Source organism: Saccopteryx leptura, chromosome 5, assembly GCF_036850995.1.
Source record: "Saccopteryx leptura isolate mSacLep1 chromosome 5, mSacLep1_pri_phased_curated, whole genome shotgun sequence".
Lineage (NCBI taxonomy): Eukaryota > Metazoa > Chordata > Mammalia > Chiroptera > Emballonuridae > Saccopteryx > Saccopteryx leptura.
The window spans coordinates 50,506,100-50,521,613 of NC_089507.1; the positions used below are offsets into that span (position 1 = coordinate 50,506,100).

General features: G+C 37.0%; 1 protein-coding gene across 3 annotated transcripts in view; it reads right to left on the reverse strand.

Moving 5' to 3' along the window:
- The window catches only part of TMPRSS11A (transmembrane serine protease 11A), a 50,537-nt gene that overhangs the window by 7,344 nt on the left and 27,679 nt on the right, over positions 1–15,514 (reverse strand). For 2 of the 3 annotated variants that reach the window (XM_066384812.1, XM_066384814.1), the window contains exons 5-8: positions 14,321–14,481; positions 9,566–9,604; positions 7,468–7,639; positions 2,778–3,037 (exon numbers count right to left, since the gene is read on the reverse strand). In XM_066384812.1, the coding sequence (XP_066240909.1) occupies positions 2,778–3,037; positions 7,468–7,639; positions 9,566–9,604; positions 14,321–14,481 (632 nt within the window). The remainder of the gene's footprint in view (positions 1–2,777; positions 3,038–7,467; positions 7,640–9,565; positions 9,605–14,320; positions 14,482–15,514) is intronic. The other variant, XM_066384813.1, reaches the window with a different exon arrangement.

The window sequence follows — 15,514 nt, forward strand, 5'->3', positions numbered from 1 at the left end:
ACATTTTTTAATTTTAATATTTCGTCCAGCCCATGAATAAAGTTTTCTTTTTAATCTAGCCTGGGGGCTAAAACTATTGGCCACGCCTGGCTTAGGGCTTCCCTGATTTAAAGACTTTTCCCAATGGCACTGAAGAAGCAAGCTGCCTTAAGTTCTACAGCTGCAAAAAGCTGAACTCCACCAACACCTTGATGACTTAAATAAATCCTGGAGCTCTCTGAACGAATTCTCAACTATTGCAAGAATAATGAATGACATTCTCACAAAATATTGATTTTTTTCAAAGAATTAGCTTTTTATTTTATTAATTTTCTCTATTGCTTTTTTGATTTGGTTTTTATTCATTTCTAATCTTTATTGTTTCTTTCCTTCTTCTTGTTTTAGGTTTATTTTGGTGCTCTTTTCTTGTTACCTGAAGTGGGAATTTAGATTATTGACTTGAGACCTTTCTGCTTTTCTAAGTTATATATTACCTGTACATTTCCTTCTCTATAATGTTTTAGCTGAATTCTGCATATATTGATATGTTGTTTTTCATTTTTATTCAATTCTATGTGTACTTAAAATTTTCCTCAAGACTTTCTCTTTGACCTGTGAATTGTTTAGAAGTATGTTGTTTAATTTCTAAGCATTTGGAGATTTTCCTGTTATTTTTGTTACTACTTTCTAGTTTGATTTCATTAGGATTAGCGAGCATACTATGTATGATTTCAATTTTTTAAAATTTATAGAGAATTGTTTTATGAACCTAGATATGGTCTATCATGGTGAATCATCTTAGCGCAATGGAACCTATGTTTAATATAGTGTTCTACACGTGTCAGTTAGGTTCCGGTGCTACTCAAAGGTATTATGCCAGGTATAATTCTGTCCAGCCTCAAACCCCGGGCCAGGAATGTTTCTTCCCACCAAACCAAAGGGAAGCTGAAAAATCTCTTCCGTCATTTTGAAACAGAAAATGCAAACTCTGTCTTAGGACCAAACCCATCAGGTAGAGTGCATACATAAAGGTGTCAGGCTTACAGCTCTATTCAGCCACCCTGGAATTGAGAAACTATAGGTAGTAATTTCTGTGATTGGTAATATGGCCCTAAAGAAAGCAACACACTTCTCAGCTTGTATAACATGGAATGAAATCACATGGGACATCTATTCTCAGCCACGTTAGTGAAATGTATTCCTAGTTTCTTGGTAGAGACTGAAAATTAAGTGTTCATTCTTTAGAGTTTATTGTATATAAACTGTATAGAGGTCTATGAATGAATTTTTTTCATTCTCAGAAAGCCCCTTCTTAGCTTCTCAAGCTCAGTGTTAAAAAAAATTGCTCTCCCTGTTGTGTATATATGTACCTGGGCCAGATATTGTAAATCAGAGTGTGTCTAAGTATGCCCAAAATCATTCAAAAATAAAATCCTTTTTATCTTTTAAGAGATTAAATTAGTATTATCAAGTTAAATCATTTTAGGGCAATGGAACCTATGTTCTCAGAGAGTATTCATCTCTTCTACAGTATTCTTAATCCTGATCACTCTTAAATTAGCTTCCTCTGAAGCAGATTCTGCTGCAAATAGAGTTTATAGCTCAGTAAAGGAAACATTTGCGAGGTGATGGAGGGAAGTGAAAATGAGTGATGGAGCAAAATAAGGAGGAGATGAAAAGGATAAAGGAGGCTCACAGAGAGGGGGATCAAAGTGAGGGAGTCCTGGAGTGAAAGTGGGTGTGAGGGTGACAACATATTTGATGTTTACCTGGCACTACATTGAGAACAGCACATAGATATAGATTTTAGTGTTGCTGAAGGCATCTTTTATGTCTTCCTTAAAGCCCACCCTTTTCTGACCAAGTTGCCATTCACACCCTACCTTTCTTGTTATAGGCACAGGTTTGAATATCTGAGATAGCCAGTCAATCCAAGTACCCCTGGACACAAGCTGGGCCAGAGAGTTATTTTCAGAGATTAATGTAGAAATTGGCTAAGAGAGAGACATGTTCCTCCCTTGGGATCTACTAGGTGAAGATATAAACCCTATTGGCCACCTTTTGAGCTAGAATTCCTCTCTGTGAAAGGGAAAACAGAGCTAAGAAACAGAACAATTCAGAAATTTAGAACCTATTGACAACATAAGAAGTCCTGAATCACCTTGGCCGGTTGGCTCAGCGGTAGAGCGTTGGCCTGGCGTGCGGGGGACCCGGGTTCGATTCCCGGCCAGGGCACATAGGAGAAGCGCCCATTTGCTTCTCCACCCCCCACCCCCTTCTTCCTCTCTGTCTCTCTCTTCCCCTCCCGCAGCCAAGGCTCCATTGGAGCAAAGATGGCCCGGGCGCTGGGGATGGCTCCTTGGCCTCTGCCCCAGGCGCTAGAGTGGCTCTGGTCAAGGCAGAGCGACGCCCCGGAGGGGCAGAGCATCACCCCCTGGTGGGCGTGCCGGGTGGATCCCGGTTGGGCGCATGCGGGAGTCTGTGTCTCTCTCCGTTTCCAGCTTCAGAAAAATACAAAAAAAAAAAAAAGAAAAAAAAAGAAGTCCTGAATCCAGCTGTGTCTGAAGCCAGAATAATCTCCCCTCTTGATTTCCAAATTACAAGGGAAAAATTTGCTATTTTATCATTATTCTTTGTTTTAGCTAATTGGAGTTGAGTTTCTGTCACTTCCAAAACAGGAACCCTAACTAATCCAAATAAGTTCAGTGGAAATGACTGGCAGGATAATCTTGATGGAAATTAAATCACACTGTCCGAGAGAAGGCTTAGTACTCTGTGATCCTTTTGGAGATACTCACCGCCATAGTAAAGTGCTCCAAATCCTGTAATATAGACAGTTGAATTTGGTTGGAGCGATGCAGAGGCTTCTGGCAAACAAACCCGGCGGATGTCATCGCTAAAGGTGACTCTGGGCGAAAACTGCACAACAGCAATGTCATACACTCTAGCTGGGGAGTGATACTTCTCATGGACAATAATTCTTTTGATATTTCTTTTCATTAATGGAGGGTTGATTGTTGTTCCAAAGCTAACAGTCCATGGACGAGGATTTGCATTACTAGAAAAGATTAGAAATGAACAGCATATATAAACTGTCCTACAATAATTGTATGTAGGCTAATAAAAGAGAAAATACCATCCTGAAAATACTTGGTTGCCATAATAACTTTCTTTGACTATTTAAATGCAGTCTATTGCTGTTATTTTGAAAGATAAAACATATGCCAACAGCATCTTAGAGCTGAATCTAATACAGAATTATTAAATTTTAGAACTGTAAAGCACATAAAATATCATTCATTTATCTCTTCAGCGAATATATATTGAATATCTTTGTGCTGAGCCAGATTTAAAGTGCTGAGGATAAAGTGCTGAACAAGACAGAAAGGTCTCTGAGATGAGAGTATTAGATTCTAGTGAAGGAAAAAGAATGAAACAAATTAACAAACAAATAGATAAACAAACAGTGATAAGGGCTATGAATTAAATAAAATAGATCAGTGGACTAGATCTATTAGAGGATAGTCAGGGAAGGCTCTTTTGAGACGTGACAATTGGGCTAGTACGTGGTTGACAAGGAGTTAAGTGTGAGAGAATGGGAAGTTGAGTGTCCAGAAATACCTCCCAAGGCTTTAGACCAGATAACCTGCAGTTCAGGATGCAAAGCAAAAACGGAGGGGCTGAGGTTGGAGAAGTAGGTGGGAACCAGGTTTTAGAGTCTATTATAGGTCATAAGTAAAGTGCGTAGATTTTGTTCAAGTGATATGGTCATTCACTGGGTGATTTTAAGATGACAGTACTTTAGTCTCACTTATATTTTAAAAAAAAATCATGTTGGGCCTGACTTGTTGTTGTGTAGTGGATAAAGTGTCGACCTGGAACACTGAGGTCACTGGTTCAAAACCCGGGCTGGCCTGGTCAAGGCACATATAGGAAGCAAGTACCATGAGTTGATGCTTTCCACTTCTCCCCCTCTTTCTCTCTCTCTGTCTCTTTCCTCTCTCTAAAAATTAATAAATTAATAAAATTAATAAGTAAAAAAACCCCTAAAAATAAAAATAAAAAAACCATGTTGGTTCTTTCTGGAGAATAGATTGTTGGGGGGTAAGAGCCAGTAAGATAAAAGCTGTCAGAGATGGTCAGATGTGTGTAACTTCCAGCTGGTGGTACACATAATGGTACATCTAGGGATTGGACAGGTCATCTAGTAATGAGAGATCATTGAGGAAAGCCTGTGTTTCATACTTACAGAAAATAAGTTCTCGATGGGTTAAACTATTTGCTATCCCTATTTGCATAATACCATAAGTCTTTTTGCTTCTCTTTGGTCTTCTCTTTAGAGGATGTGGTCTCCCACCAAAATCTATTTATTAATAGCAAGATAACTAATTAATTGAACATTGTTCATAGGGATAAGCACAGAGAAAATGCTGCTGATGTACAGCATTTTTATTTGTCAACCTAATTATTTCTTAGTAGATAGCTTCATAGAAAGAGGCATATAAACATATCTTTGGTGCTTAAGTACAATTTGACAGCTATTAGTTCTGCTGGGATTATTATTTTTATTTTTGAGGCAATTTAAAATTTAATTAATTAATTAATTAAGTGAGAGGAGGGAAGTCAGTGAGACAGACTCCAGCATGTACCCCCACTAGGATCACCTGCCAAGCCCCCTAATGAGCGATGCTCTGCCCATCTGAGGCCGTTGCTTTCTTGCTTGGCAACCCGAGCTATATTTTAGCACCTGATATAGAGGCCACAGAGATATCCTCAGCACCTCGGGCCAACTTGCTCAAACCAATTGTGCCATGGCTGTGGGAAGAGAAGAGCGAAGGGATATGGGGAGGGGTGGATAAGCAGATGGTCACTTCTCCTGTGTGCCCTGGCTGGGAATCAAACCTGGAACATCCACACACTGGGCCAATCAATGCTCTACCACTGAACCAGCCAGTCAGAGTAAAATTTTATTTTTATGTAATTTTGACGTGCAAAAATAATGATAAAATATAAATAAAGATTGGTTTATAAACACAATAGTTCATATAGCATAAATATATTGACATTTTTATTTATAAATCAGTCTTTTGTAAGATTTAGTGGTGCCAAACTGTGATCTCAACTTAATCATGCCTAGGTGAACTTCATATAAATTAGATATTTTGAGCTTGTAAATGCAAAGGAGAGAATTGTATTTACTCAAATGGGAGTGTACATTCTAACACTTTTCAACAACGGCTTGATATTATTTAATACAGTTTGTGTTTATTTTATATGTAGATTACAAACCAGAAATAAAGACCTGACATGAGGAATGCTAAGAGAAAATTACAAATGAACTTAACATTTTTAAAATTGGGCCCCAAATCAACAGGATGCAATTTATTGGTGATAAATATAAAAATAGTAACTTAGATCCCCAAAGAAATTATAAAAATGCAAAGTTGTGGCACCTGGTCTGAAAACCATCCCTATAAAAAGGATCTGGGGATTTTGCTGATTATTAGCTTTAAATCATATAACGAGGATTCTCAAAGCATTACCTCAATATTAGACTACAACGATATCAAATCATCTGAGTAGAAAAGGCCATAAAAGTCCTTTAGTCCTCTCACTGATCCGGTGCTTGAGAGATGGAAAATGTGATGAGGGAGACATGTTCTTTTATTCAACTGTACTATCTTCTACCATAGTGATCTTGAGAAAGTTATGTAACTTTCCTTACTTCCCTCCATGGAAAAGGGCTTACCAAGCAGGGTTTAGCAAGCAAGGTTGGTGTAAGAATCATAGAAAACAAGCCTTAAGCCCTAATCAAATGTTTGTAGCATACGGGAGCATAATAAATGGTAACAGGTTATTAAGTGCTGATTGTCTACGCTTGAACCCTTCTGCAGATGGGGGCATTTTTGTCCTTAAAATCCCTTACTTTGCCTTGGAATCTCTTTGATCTTTGAGCATCTCTGACTGTTGACAAGTTCGTTCTTGATTACCTAATGCTTTCTTACAGGAAAGAATCAGATGTAGGACTATAACTATGTATCATCTCTACTTGAGCTTTCTCAGGATAAAATTTCTGTCTCCTAAGATAGTCTCTGAAACTGTACTATGCAAACAACCTGGGGAGCCGACTAAAATGCAGCTGCTAATTCTGAGAGATGGAGATGGGGCTTGAGATTCCTGCATTTTTAACAGATTCCTTAGTTATGTCAATGCTGCTAGTCTCTGAATTTATGCTTTCAGTGGCAAGGCCTGATGAATATGACAGCATCTTTCTTTACCACTCAGGACTCTCAACTATTCCAAGAGCATTTCATTGTGTGAAGTTCTCTTTAAGTTATTGTCCAGGACAGAAGTCTCTATTCTAGGCGGGATCTGACCAACAAAGAGTCTGACATCTCATTTATCCTGGTTTCTGCATTTCTTTTAATGTAATCTAAATCACAATGTACTTTTGTGTACAACTGACTGATAGTAGGCTATCTTCCAACAAAAATTTCTAAGCAATTGTCACATGTTAAAGCACATATCTGCTTTCTGTGCTGATAAACTTTGATTTTTAAAATCTAAATTAGAACTTTCCATTTATACCTACTAAATTTCATCACTTAGTTCTTGCTTAAACTGTAACAGTAAGCTGTTTTGAGATTTCTGTTTTCCTTATTCACATATTTGTTTTTTCTTTCCAGTGTATGTCATCAGCTACTTTGTTGGGCATAATGTCCACATCATCTGCTGAGCCTAGAAAACATGTTTTCTATCTTATATTTAAAAAAAATCATATTGTAACCATGCTCAGAATAAATAAAGAATAGTTAACTTTTCATTTGAAATGATTATATGATACAAATGCTAGCTTTCCTTCTTGTTTGCCTTTTGCAGCCATTGTCAAGAGGCTCTGTATTATAGGAAGGTCTCATTGAGTGATCCAACGATCTTTTGTTACTCAAATAAATCTCTTTTGAAGTGGCTATTTTTATCATTTGGTAATTCTCTTGTTCGGGTTGTGAATTGCTCTAATTCCATCAGATCTTCATGTCAGTGCTATAAAATTCTCCAGTATCACAGCTACCAACTTCCTACATTCATTGAAGATTCCAATTCATAATTCATTGATTATTTATGTACAGCATAAAACTGGACCAAGTGTTTGTCAGAAACAGATACTAGTATTAAGTGGAGAGGATTGTTTGAGAAAGGATTTATTATATATGTTACTAGTAAATATTTTGTGTTAGGATGACTTTTGTTTCTTTATACAATTGCTTTAAAACTCTGAGGACCTGATCAATGATTACTAGAATAATGACTACTATACCACCCCCCAACTGTCCAAAAAAGGTATGCAAATGTAGCATTATTTTAGAAAAGAACCTGAAAAAAGTTTCTCATTTGACCTCAGTAATATTTCAGGGCATTAATTATTACTAAGAACATTGATTATTATTCAGAACATAAGTAATGGGGTCCAACTTAAGGTCTATAACTTACTTCTTAAAGCAGTGTGCTGCAGTGATGAGCCATGTGTTACTAATCAAAGTGGCCCCGCACTGATGGATGTTATTACGTTGAAGGGAAGCTTGCCATGGCCAGGCAGCCTTAGCTGCAATGTTTCCAGACATTATTCTGTTGACTATTAATGGAACAACTCGTTTACCACAACCTGAAAGAGAGATTATTAAGTTATAAAAATATATATCTATAACTTTTTATACAAAGAACCTAATAAAGTTCTGCAATGCAATATTTGCATCTGTCATTATATAGATGCAAATATTGCATCTATACATGTACAATATTAATATCTATCCTCTGTATGCACTGATATGCTGATATTTTGCTCTTCCGCTACATTTATAGATGTGTAAAAGAATTAAAGCTCCGTACCTCTCTGCAAAGGGCTGACAGACTACAAAATATGTATCCACTGAACTTATGATGTCAATTATCTACATGTCCTGGGAACTCATACTAAAATGATTGTTTCTCAGTTTTAGGTGATTCAACAGTGTCACATTGATATAAATTTCTCACAAGAGGGCTGACTAGACAAGTAATTGCCTACTTGTTGGAACTCCTTTTTCCATGTATTTTTCCTAGTGAGTATTTCTTAAAGTATGCATGAATTAATTTATCATGACCCACTCTTCAGGATAGAGTGCTTCCATGTTTCTACATAAACATCATTTTCACTACTAAATATGTACTTTATTACATGCATCAGAGCAGAGATTAGTTTTCTATTTAGGGTACCCACTATGGATTAAGCCTGCTTAGAGTATGGTGCTCATAAAGAAAATATGTCAGCTTCAATTCATGTTCCAACTAATTAGGTATCAAAAAGAAAATGTATTTTACTGGTATTGATTACACTCTAACTGTGGCCATTTTAGAAATCACCATCACTCTGCCATTACTCTAGTTTAGACAACCACTTTTCTCATCTGGAAGACAGCTGCCATTTCCCAGTTTATCTCCCTGCCTCTCGTGTTGTTCCTCGAATATGTTCTCCACATTGAAAAGTGAATGATCTTTTTGGTGTGAGTGAAACCCTTAAGTGTTTTCTCACTGCCCTCCAAATAAAGTTGAGATGTTTCATCATGATTCTGGTCTTTGATCACCATTAATCACTCCTCTTTCCGACACCCTCCACCTCCACTCTATGTACCAGCCTCACTGACATTTTGCAATTACAGGAAATAACAATGTACTTTCTTTTCAGAAGACATTTTTACATACTACTTCCCCTGCCCAAGACACCATTCCTTGTCATTTGGCTCATGGCCTCTGCTCTTTGCTGTCTCAAATCACTTTCTGACTCTACCAGATGAGGTAAGCTGACTCTGTGATTGACTCTCATAGAGGTGTGCACTTTCTCTGTCATAGCATTTATCACACCATTTTAACATTTCCTAATTCATTTATATCTTTCCCTACCTTCAAACTCAACTTTAGAAGTGGGATCATGTCTTATTCAGAATAATATTCACTTTCTGGCACTTGGTGGATGTTAAAATGATATTTGTTGAGTGAATGAATTAATAAAAATGTATAGTTTGGTGTGTTTGCAAGATACATAGGTGAATGCTTAAACACATTTGCTCAAATTCATTGCCCCTTTTATAAAATCTTTCAAAATTTTGGCTACAATAATATAAAGTAAGCAAGTAGAGCTGCTGTCAACCATGAAGGTGAGTTATATTAAGCAAATTTCATAGGTTGGTCACAGATAATGGGATGTATGTCCTCCCCATTTATCACTTTCTCGTTATTTTCATTATCAGCAGAAAGTATGTTTCATAGCATTTAAAAAATTAGAAAAGCAAGTCCATTTATTCCAAACCAGAAATATATATATATATATAACTTCTTTAAATTGCTCCAGTATTTCAACCATTGAAATATTTTTCTTAAACATGATAAAAGATCAGTCTCAGAGTTAGAAATAAAAGAATTTTCATATTGCCCAATTGTTATTCTCTCTCAAAGAAAAGTGGGAAATGGATGGGGAATTATGAGCTAATATTTGAAACTATTGTCCTTTCTGATGTGGAAATTGAACTTGTTTTTATAAGCTAACTAGACTTACATGCTTGGACAGTTAACTTCCCTGTTGATGAGCTCATTGCTGAAAAACAAAATAGAACAAAGAATAATAATTTGATATTCTCCTGGTTGGCCTTAATGACCTGAAGTTATCAGAGAGTATGAACCATATATGGATTCTAGACAGTTGAACATACTCATCAGTCAGGAGAATGGCTACCTCATATAACAAGGTATGTGTACAATTTTTTGTAGAGACTTATATGCAACTTCCAGTTAGGTAGGTGATTAAAGGCACAAATAGTGGATGATTAAGATTTACAAATAGTTTGTATTCATACAGAACAGTGGTTTTCTTATGGTGCAGGATCAAGCCTCTGGTTTTCGCCTCACTGTATAGAGAAAGTGGGGAAAGAGGAAGCAAGGAGATCATGGGGTTTCGAGGCTCCAACTCAGCCTCAACCCATTTTTTTTCTGAATAAATAACTGTATAATCCTATCCAATATCTACCTAGTATTGGTCCAGGCCAATTATTGGACATAGACTAAGATTAAGTTCTGTTAATTCCCAACAAAGCTAGAGATTTGATAAAGAAAACATAAACACTTAAATTGGGGGAAAGTTGCCTAAAAACTGATGATTTGCAGGATAAAATTGCTTACTGAGCAGAATGGAGATAAACTGCTTTACAAATTTCCACGAGTGGCACGTTTCTTAGACTCATGTTCTCAGCATTTATCTTCTCATTGTGCAAAATAAGAATTGTTTTTCTACTCACCTTCTATAAATCCATCCCACTTATGAAACTAGCAATGATGAACTTTGCGAAGTTGGGCTTTTAAAAATATTGAATTCACCCCCTCTCTCTAAGGGGAGGGGCACAAAGAAAACCAGCTAGAAGGTGACGGAAGACAGTTTGACTTTGGGTGAGGGGTATGCAACATAATCAAATGTCAAAATAACCTGGAGATGTTTTCTCTGAACATATGTACATTGATTTATCAATGTCACTGCATTAAAATTAATAAAAATAAGATTAAAAAATGTTGAATTTTTAATCAAGGAGGGTCAAGGGGGGAGAAATGGTGACAGAGGAGACGTGACTTAGGGCGTGAACACACAGTACTGTACACAGATGGTGTGCTGTGGAATTGTGCACTTGAAACCTGTATAATTTTGTTGCCCATTGTCATCCCAATAAATTCAATAAAAAGACAACAAACACAGAAAAACAAGGCATGCCCTAATCAGGCATGCCCTAATCATTATATATTTCTTAGGACTGATTCTTAATGCTTACTCTATGAAAGGAGCACAATTTTCTGTCATAGTTTTTAGTAAATTTCTTGTTTCGTTAAAAAAACTAATTTAATATGCCCCATATTAGTCATGAACTAAAATGAAAAATACTATAATGTTAGAATTCTTTTGTTTTTAAGTGAGAGGAGGGGAGATAAAGAATTGTTAAAATTTGTTAGTAAAAATTTCTTCAGCTTAGCTTGAGCAAGATGCAAATGCTAAATGTATTTCCCCACGTATAAGACGCACCTTTTTTCGAAAAATTTGAGGTCTAAAAACGGGGTGCATTTTATACAGTGGTTGTAGATTTTTCACTTGCATTTCCTGTTTTTTTTTGCATGGATGAGGAGCTGTATAAATTTTATGATGAATAAACTTAAGACAAGTTCAATAACTTTATGTAATATATCTTGTTTTTCAAATTTCGGACCCCATAATTAAGGTGTGTTTTATAGATGGAAGCATCTTATACATGGGGAATACGGTATCCCCTTTCCAGGAATAATACAGGTTAAGTGTAATGGTTGTGAGTATAATTGGATTTTTAAGGGTTGAATTTTCAGGGAGCATGATTACACCTGGAAGTAAATAAATTACCTATACAGTAACTAGCTGTTGAAGGTTTCTATTTGTGTTCAGTATTTTGACTTTCCACATCTAGGAGTTAAGACACATTAACACCCTAGTCTTCAAAGTAGCTCCCTAAGACATTCCTGAGCTGGGAGTTATTAGTCAGGGCTCTGCATGCTGCAGGCAACGTGCTGGGACCTGGAGCCCACACCCACTGCATGTAGGCAGTGAGCTGCTCTTCCATGGCCATGGAGTTTGCAATGCAAACATGTTGGTTTTGGCTTTGCTTTGACACACTGCATTACATAAAAGACCCACACCACATAGTTATTTGTCAAAAACAAAACACATATTTTGACAAACAATGGCTAAATCTTTGCCTGCAGTTTTCCATTCATTGGGAGTCCCTCAAATGAAGTGTTCCTAGAGAGCAATGTTTTTGCCTATAAGAGCTGCCTTGAAGTTTCTTACTAAGCTTTCCCCTAAATTCTTTCCTAAGTGCTGGTAGACACTGCTCTTTCTACATTAAGAAATTTAGAAACCTTCAAAGTTCTAGCTTTTTTCTACTACCAGTCAATCACTCACATGAATGCTTTCAGGTTTCCAAAGCATATACACAATTTACTAGTTTTCCTCCTAGTGGTAACAGCCTATTTCCGTGATGGTGAACGTTTTTTTATAAAAACTGCCCACTTTTGCAGTGCTGGTCAACCTGGTCCCTCCCACCCACTAGTGGGCGTTCCAGCTTTCATGGTGGGCGGTAGCGGAGCAACCAAACAGCACAGCGATTGGCCCACCATGAAAGCTGGACCGCCCACTAGTGGGTGGGTGGGACCAGGTTGACCAGCACTGCAAAAGTGGGCAGTTTTTATAAAAACCATTCACCATCACGGGCCTATATGTTCCATATTATATATATATAATTATATATATATATAACAGTATAATGGATATATATTCTATATCCCATGGTATTTCTATGATTTCAGGAAGAACAAACATTGCAATTTTATAAATGAGAAAATGGAGAAAATAGAGACAAAGACCTGGGCCTATTACTTGGGTGGTCCAGCAGTGACTCAATGGAGTTAGAATTAGTCAGATAACTTTCTCAAATCAGGTTCTCCATCAGCACATCTTGCCCTTTAATCTACTCCAGTCATTAAAATAAACACAGTTCAGAAACTGAGCCTGTAAGAAACAAGCAGGCCCAGCAGTCTATGACCATTTCATGCCTCGTTTCAGGTTTCAGTTATCAGGCTTTTAAATTCCTGGCAAATTAACTGGTTACTGGAAATTAAATAGAATATACCATGTAACTTACAAAGATTGCTACTATTTCGTAACCTTGATTCATTTGTTTCGCTACCTAACAAGGAAGGTGGATTAAGCCCTTGACAGGTTCTTCCCTTTTGGGTTGGGAGAGGTCCTCAGCTTTATTCCCTGAGTAGCTGACTCTTTGCCACGTTAGCAAACTCCTGCCCATCCTACCTGCTCAGACTTTTACTTCCTGGTCAGGTTTCCTCTTGAAGAGTCAGCCAGACCCTTACAAGGGCAGGGCATCCTGTTTTACATCTGTTTAATCACTCTAATTCTCATCTGTGACTAAGAATGGTGTCCACTGGAATTTGTAGGGGAATCTGCTCTTGTGTGCCAGATGTAGACACTTGTGGAAGCAGCTTAAGGTACAAAGGTTTCTGTCTACCTGGACCCCTCAAAGCTTTTAATATGCTAATAGAAGAAATGGATTTTCAAGAAATGAATCTTAAGACAGAATTTCTAAAATGTGTTTGATCATAGAACCTTTCAAAATGGTCTCTAAAGAAATTGGGGATCTAGATTTCAATCTCATCTCCTTTTAATAATTAGAGGCAACATTTTTAGCACTTCCTTCTCATCTATAAAAGTGAATTTGCTTATTTCACGGGAATCTAGAAATTAGACGATGCATACAAAGGATGTAGAAAGGGCCTTGATAAAGGTGGATTCTCTTTTTTAGAGACTTGATAACAGTATAATGGTTCTGGTAAATTTTTTTTCTAGGATAGTGACTTTTACATATCATTTATAAGATAGATCTAGTGGCTCCAAAGTTGGCTTACCATTTTTCAAAATACCCACGGGAAAAATGTTAACAAAGACTTCATAATTTTACTATATACAGAAACTACCCATATTTTAAAAAGGCAACACATGAATTTATGTTTTAGGAAGGTTCCCACCCAGAAAAGCAGCTGTTAACTAAATGCTTGGTATTTTCACTTACTTAGTCATGGAGGCAGTGACTGGGTCAGATTAACACTTTGTTAATAATAAAAGTTTGCCTTTATTTTGGATGAGCACTAGTCAACTACTACAGGAAAATCCACTTGACAACTAACTCCAGACATGCTTTAACAAATAATAATAACACCTTAAGTTTTACCTTTTTTTTTCTTTAGAGAGAGAGGAAGGGACAGATAGGGACTCACTGATTGCTTTCTCATTGTGCCTTGATATGGGGTGGCTCCAGCTGAGCCAGTGACCCCTTGCTCAAGCCAGCATGGGCTCAAGACAGCAACTTTGGGCTTCAAGCCAGCAACCTTTGGGCTCAAGCCAGCAACTATGGGGTTATGTCTATGATCCCACACTCAAGTTGGCAACCTGGCACTTAAGCTGGTGAGCCCATGCTCAAGCCAGATGAATTTGTGCTCAAGCCAGCAACCTTGAGATTTCGAACCTGGGTCCTCTGTGTCCCAGTCCGATGCTCTAACCACTGTGCCACTACTTGGTCAGGCAAAATTTTACTTTTTTAACTTGAATTTTTTTTCATCTAAATTCTAGCTAGTATTTGGAATAAAAATATGGCATGTACATCTAAGATTAGACATAAAATGAACCTCACAGAGAATTTTACACCAAACAGAAAGTTACCTACCTACCACCTACCATTAACTTGAACTGATGAGACATTTATTGGCAAGGCTCTTGTGTTCCTTATCTTCTGGTTTAAGATGCTATGGATTTTCTTCTGCCATACTGCCTGTGGTCCAGCAGAGGGGAACTGGAACACCATAACGACATCTGCTTTCACACCATCTTCCTCTGGACTATGAGACACAGAGAAAGATGATTACTAAAAAAAAATGCATCTAGTATCATCTTACATTCTTTCCTATATTTTCTTCCCCTAAATTGTGCCTCAATTGCTGAAAATGCTAAGCACTAATCCTCTCACACTGACACTCTTTTATATGCCATTTTCTGAGCCAAGGCCATTTCATATATTTCTTCTTCAAGTTTTCATTATGTTTTGAGTGCATTTTTCCCATTGATTTGAAGGCTTGTTGGAGCAGTTGGGGTAGACCCAGACATCAAAAACTGTTACTGAAATCATAAACTCCGGGGATTGTAAGAAATGTTAGTGATCTCTTTGGCCAGTCCCTCATGAATCTGATACCTGCACCACCTCTACAGCTTCCGTGACAAGTGCTCCTCTAACCCCAGCACAGGAATTAGAATAATCCAAAATTCACTTTCCTGAAGAAGCTTACTTCTCTGTAGTCAGCTCTGATTTTAAGAGAATTCTTTGTTTTAAGTTGAAATATGTCTTCGTATGTCTTCCATTCATTAAGCTGAGGTCTATGAAGTGGGACATGCATAATATCATATATCAATCCCCTTTTTCATGTAAAATATTTGAAGGTAGTGATATTGTGGTGGTCCCTGAGTCTTCTCCAGGTTACATATGTCCAGTTTCTTGAGTGTGTGTATGTGTGTGTGTGTATATGTATATATATATAACATATAACATATATATATAACACATATATATAAACAGGTTCAAGTTCATTCACCTGTGGCACTGAATTTTTATGTACTCTTAAAATAGAAAAACAAAACAAATCTCTTTCAAAAATAAAAATGTATTGATCTACCATGTCTCTTATCTTTATTCTTCACAACATTCAAGCTCTAAACAATACAAATGACCTATTTTCTGGAATCCTTTGACTAAAAAAGGGAACCCATATTAATTCTGGACATTTAAAAAAATCTGTAGTTCATTTATTTTTTAAAAATTGTTTATTTTATTGATTTTTAGAGAAGAAAGGAGAGAGAGGAAGAGACAGGAACATCAAG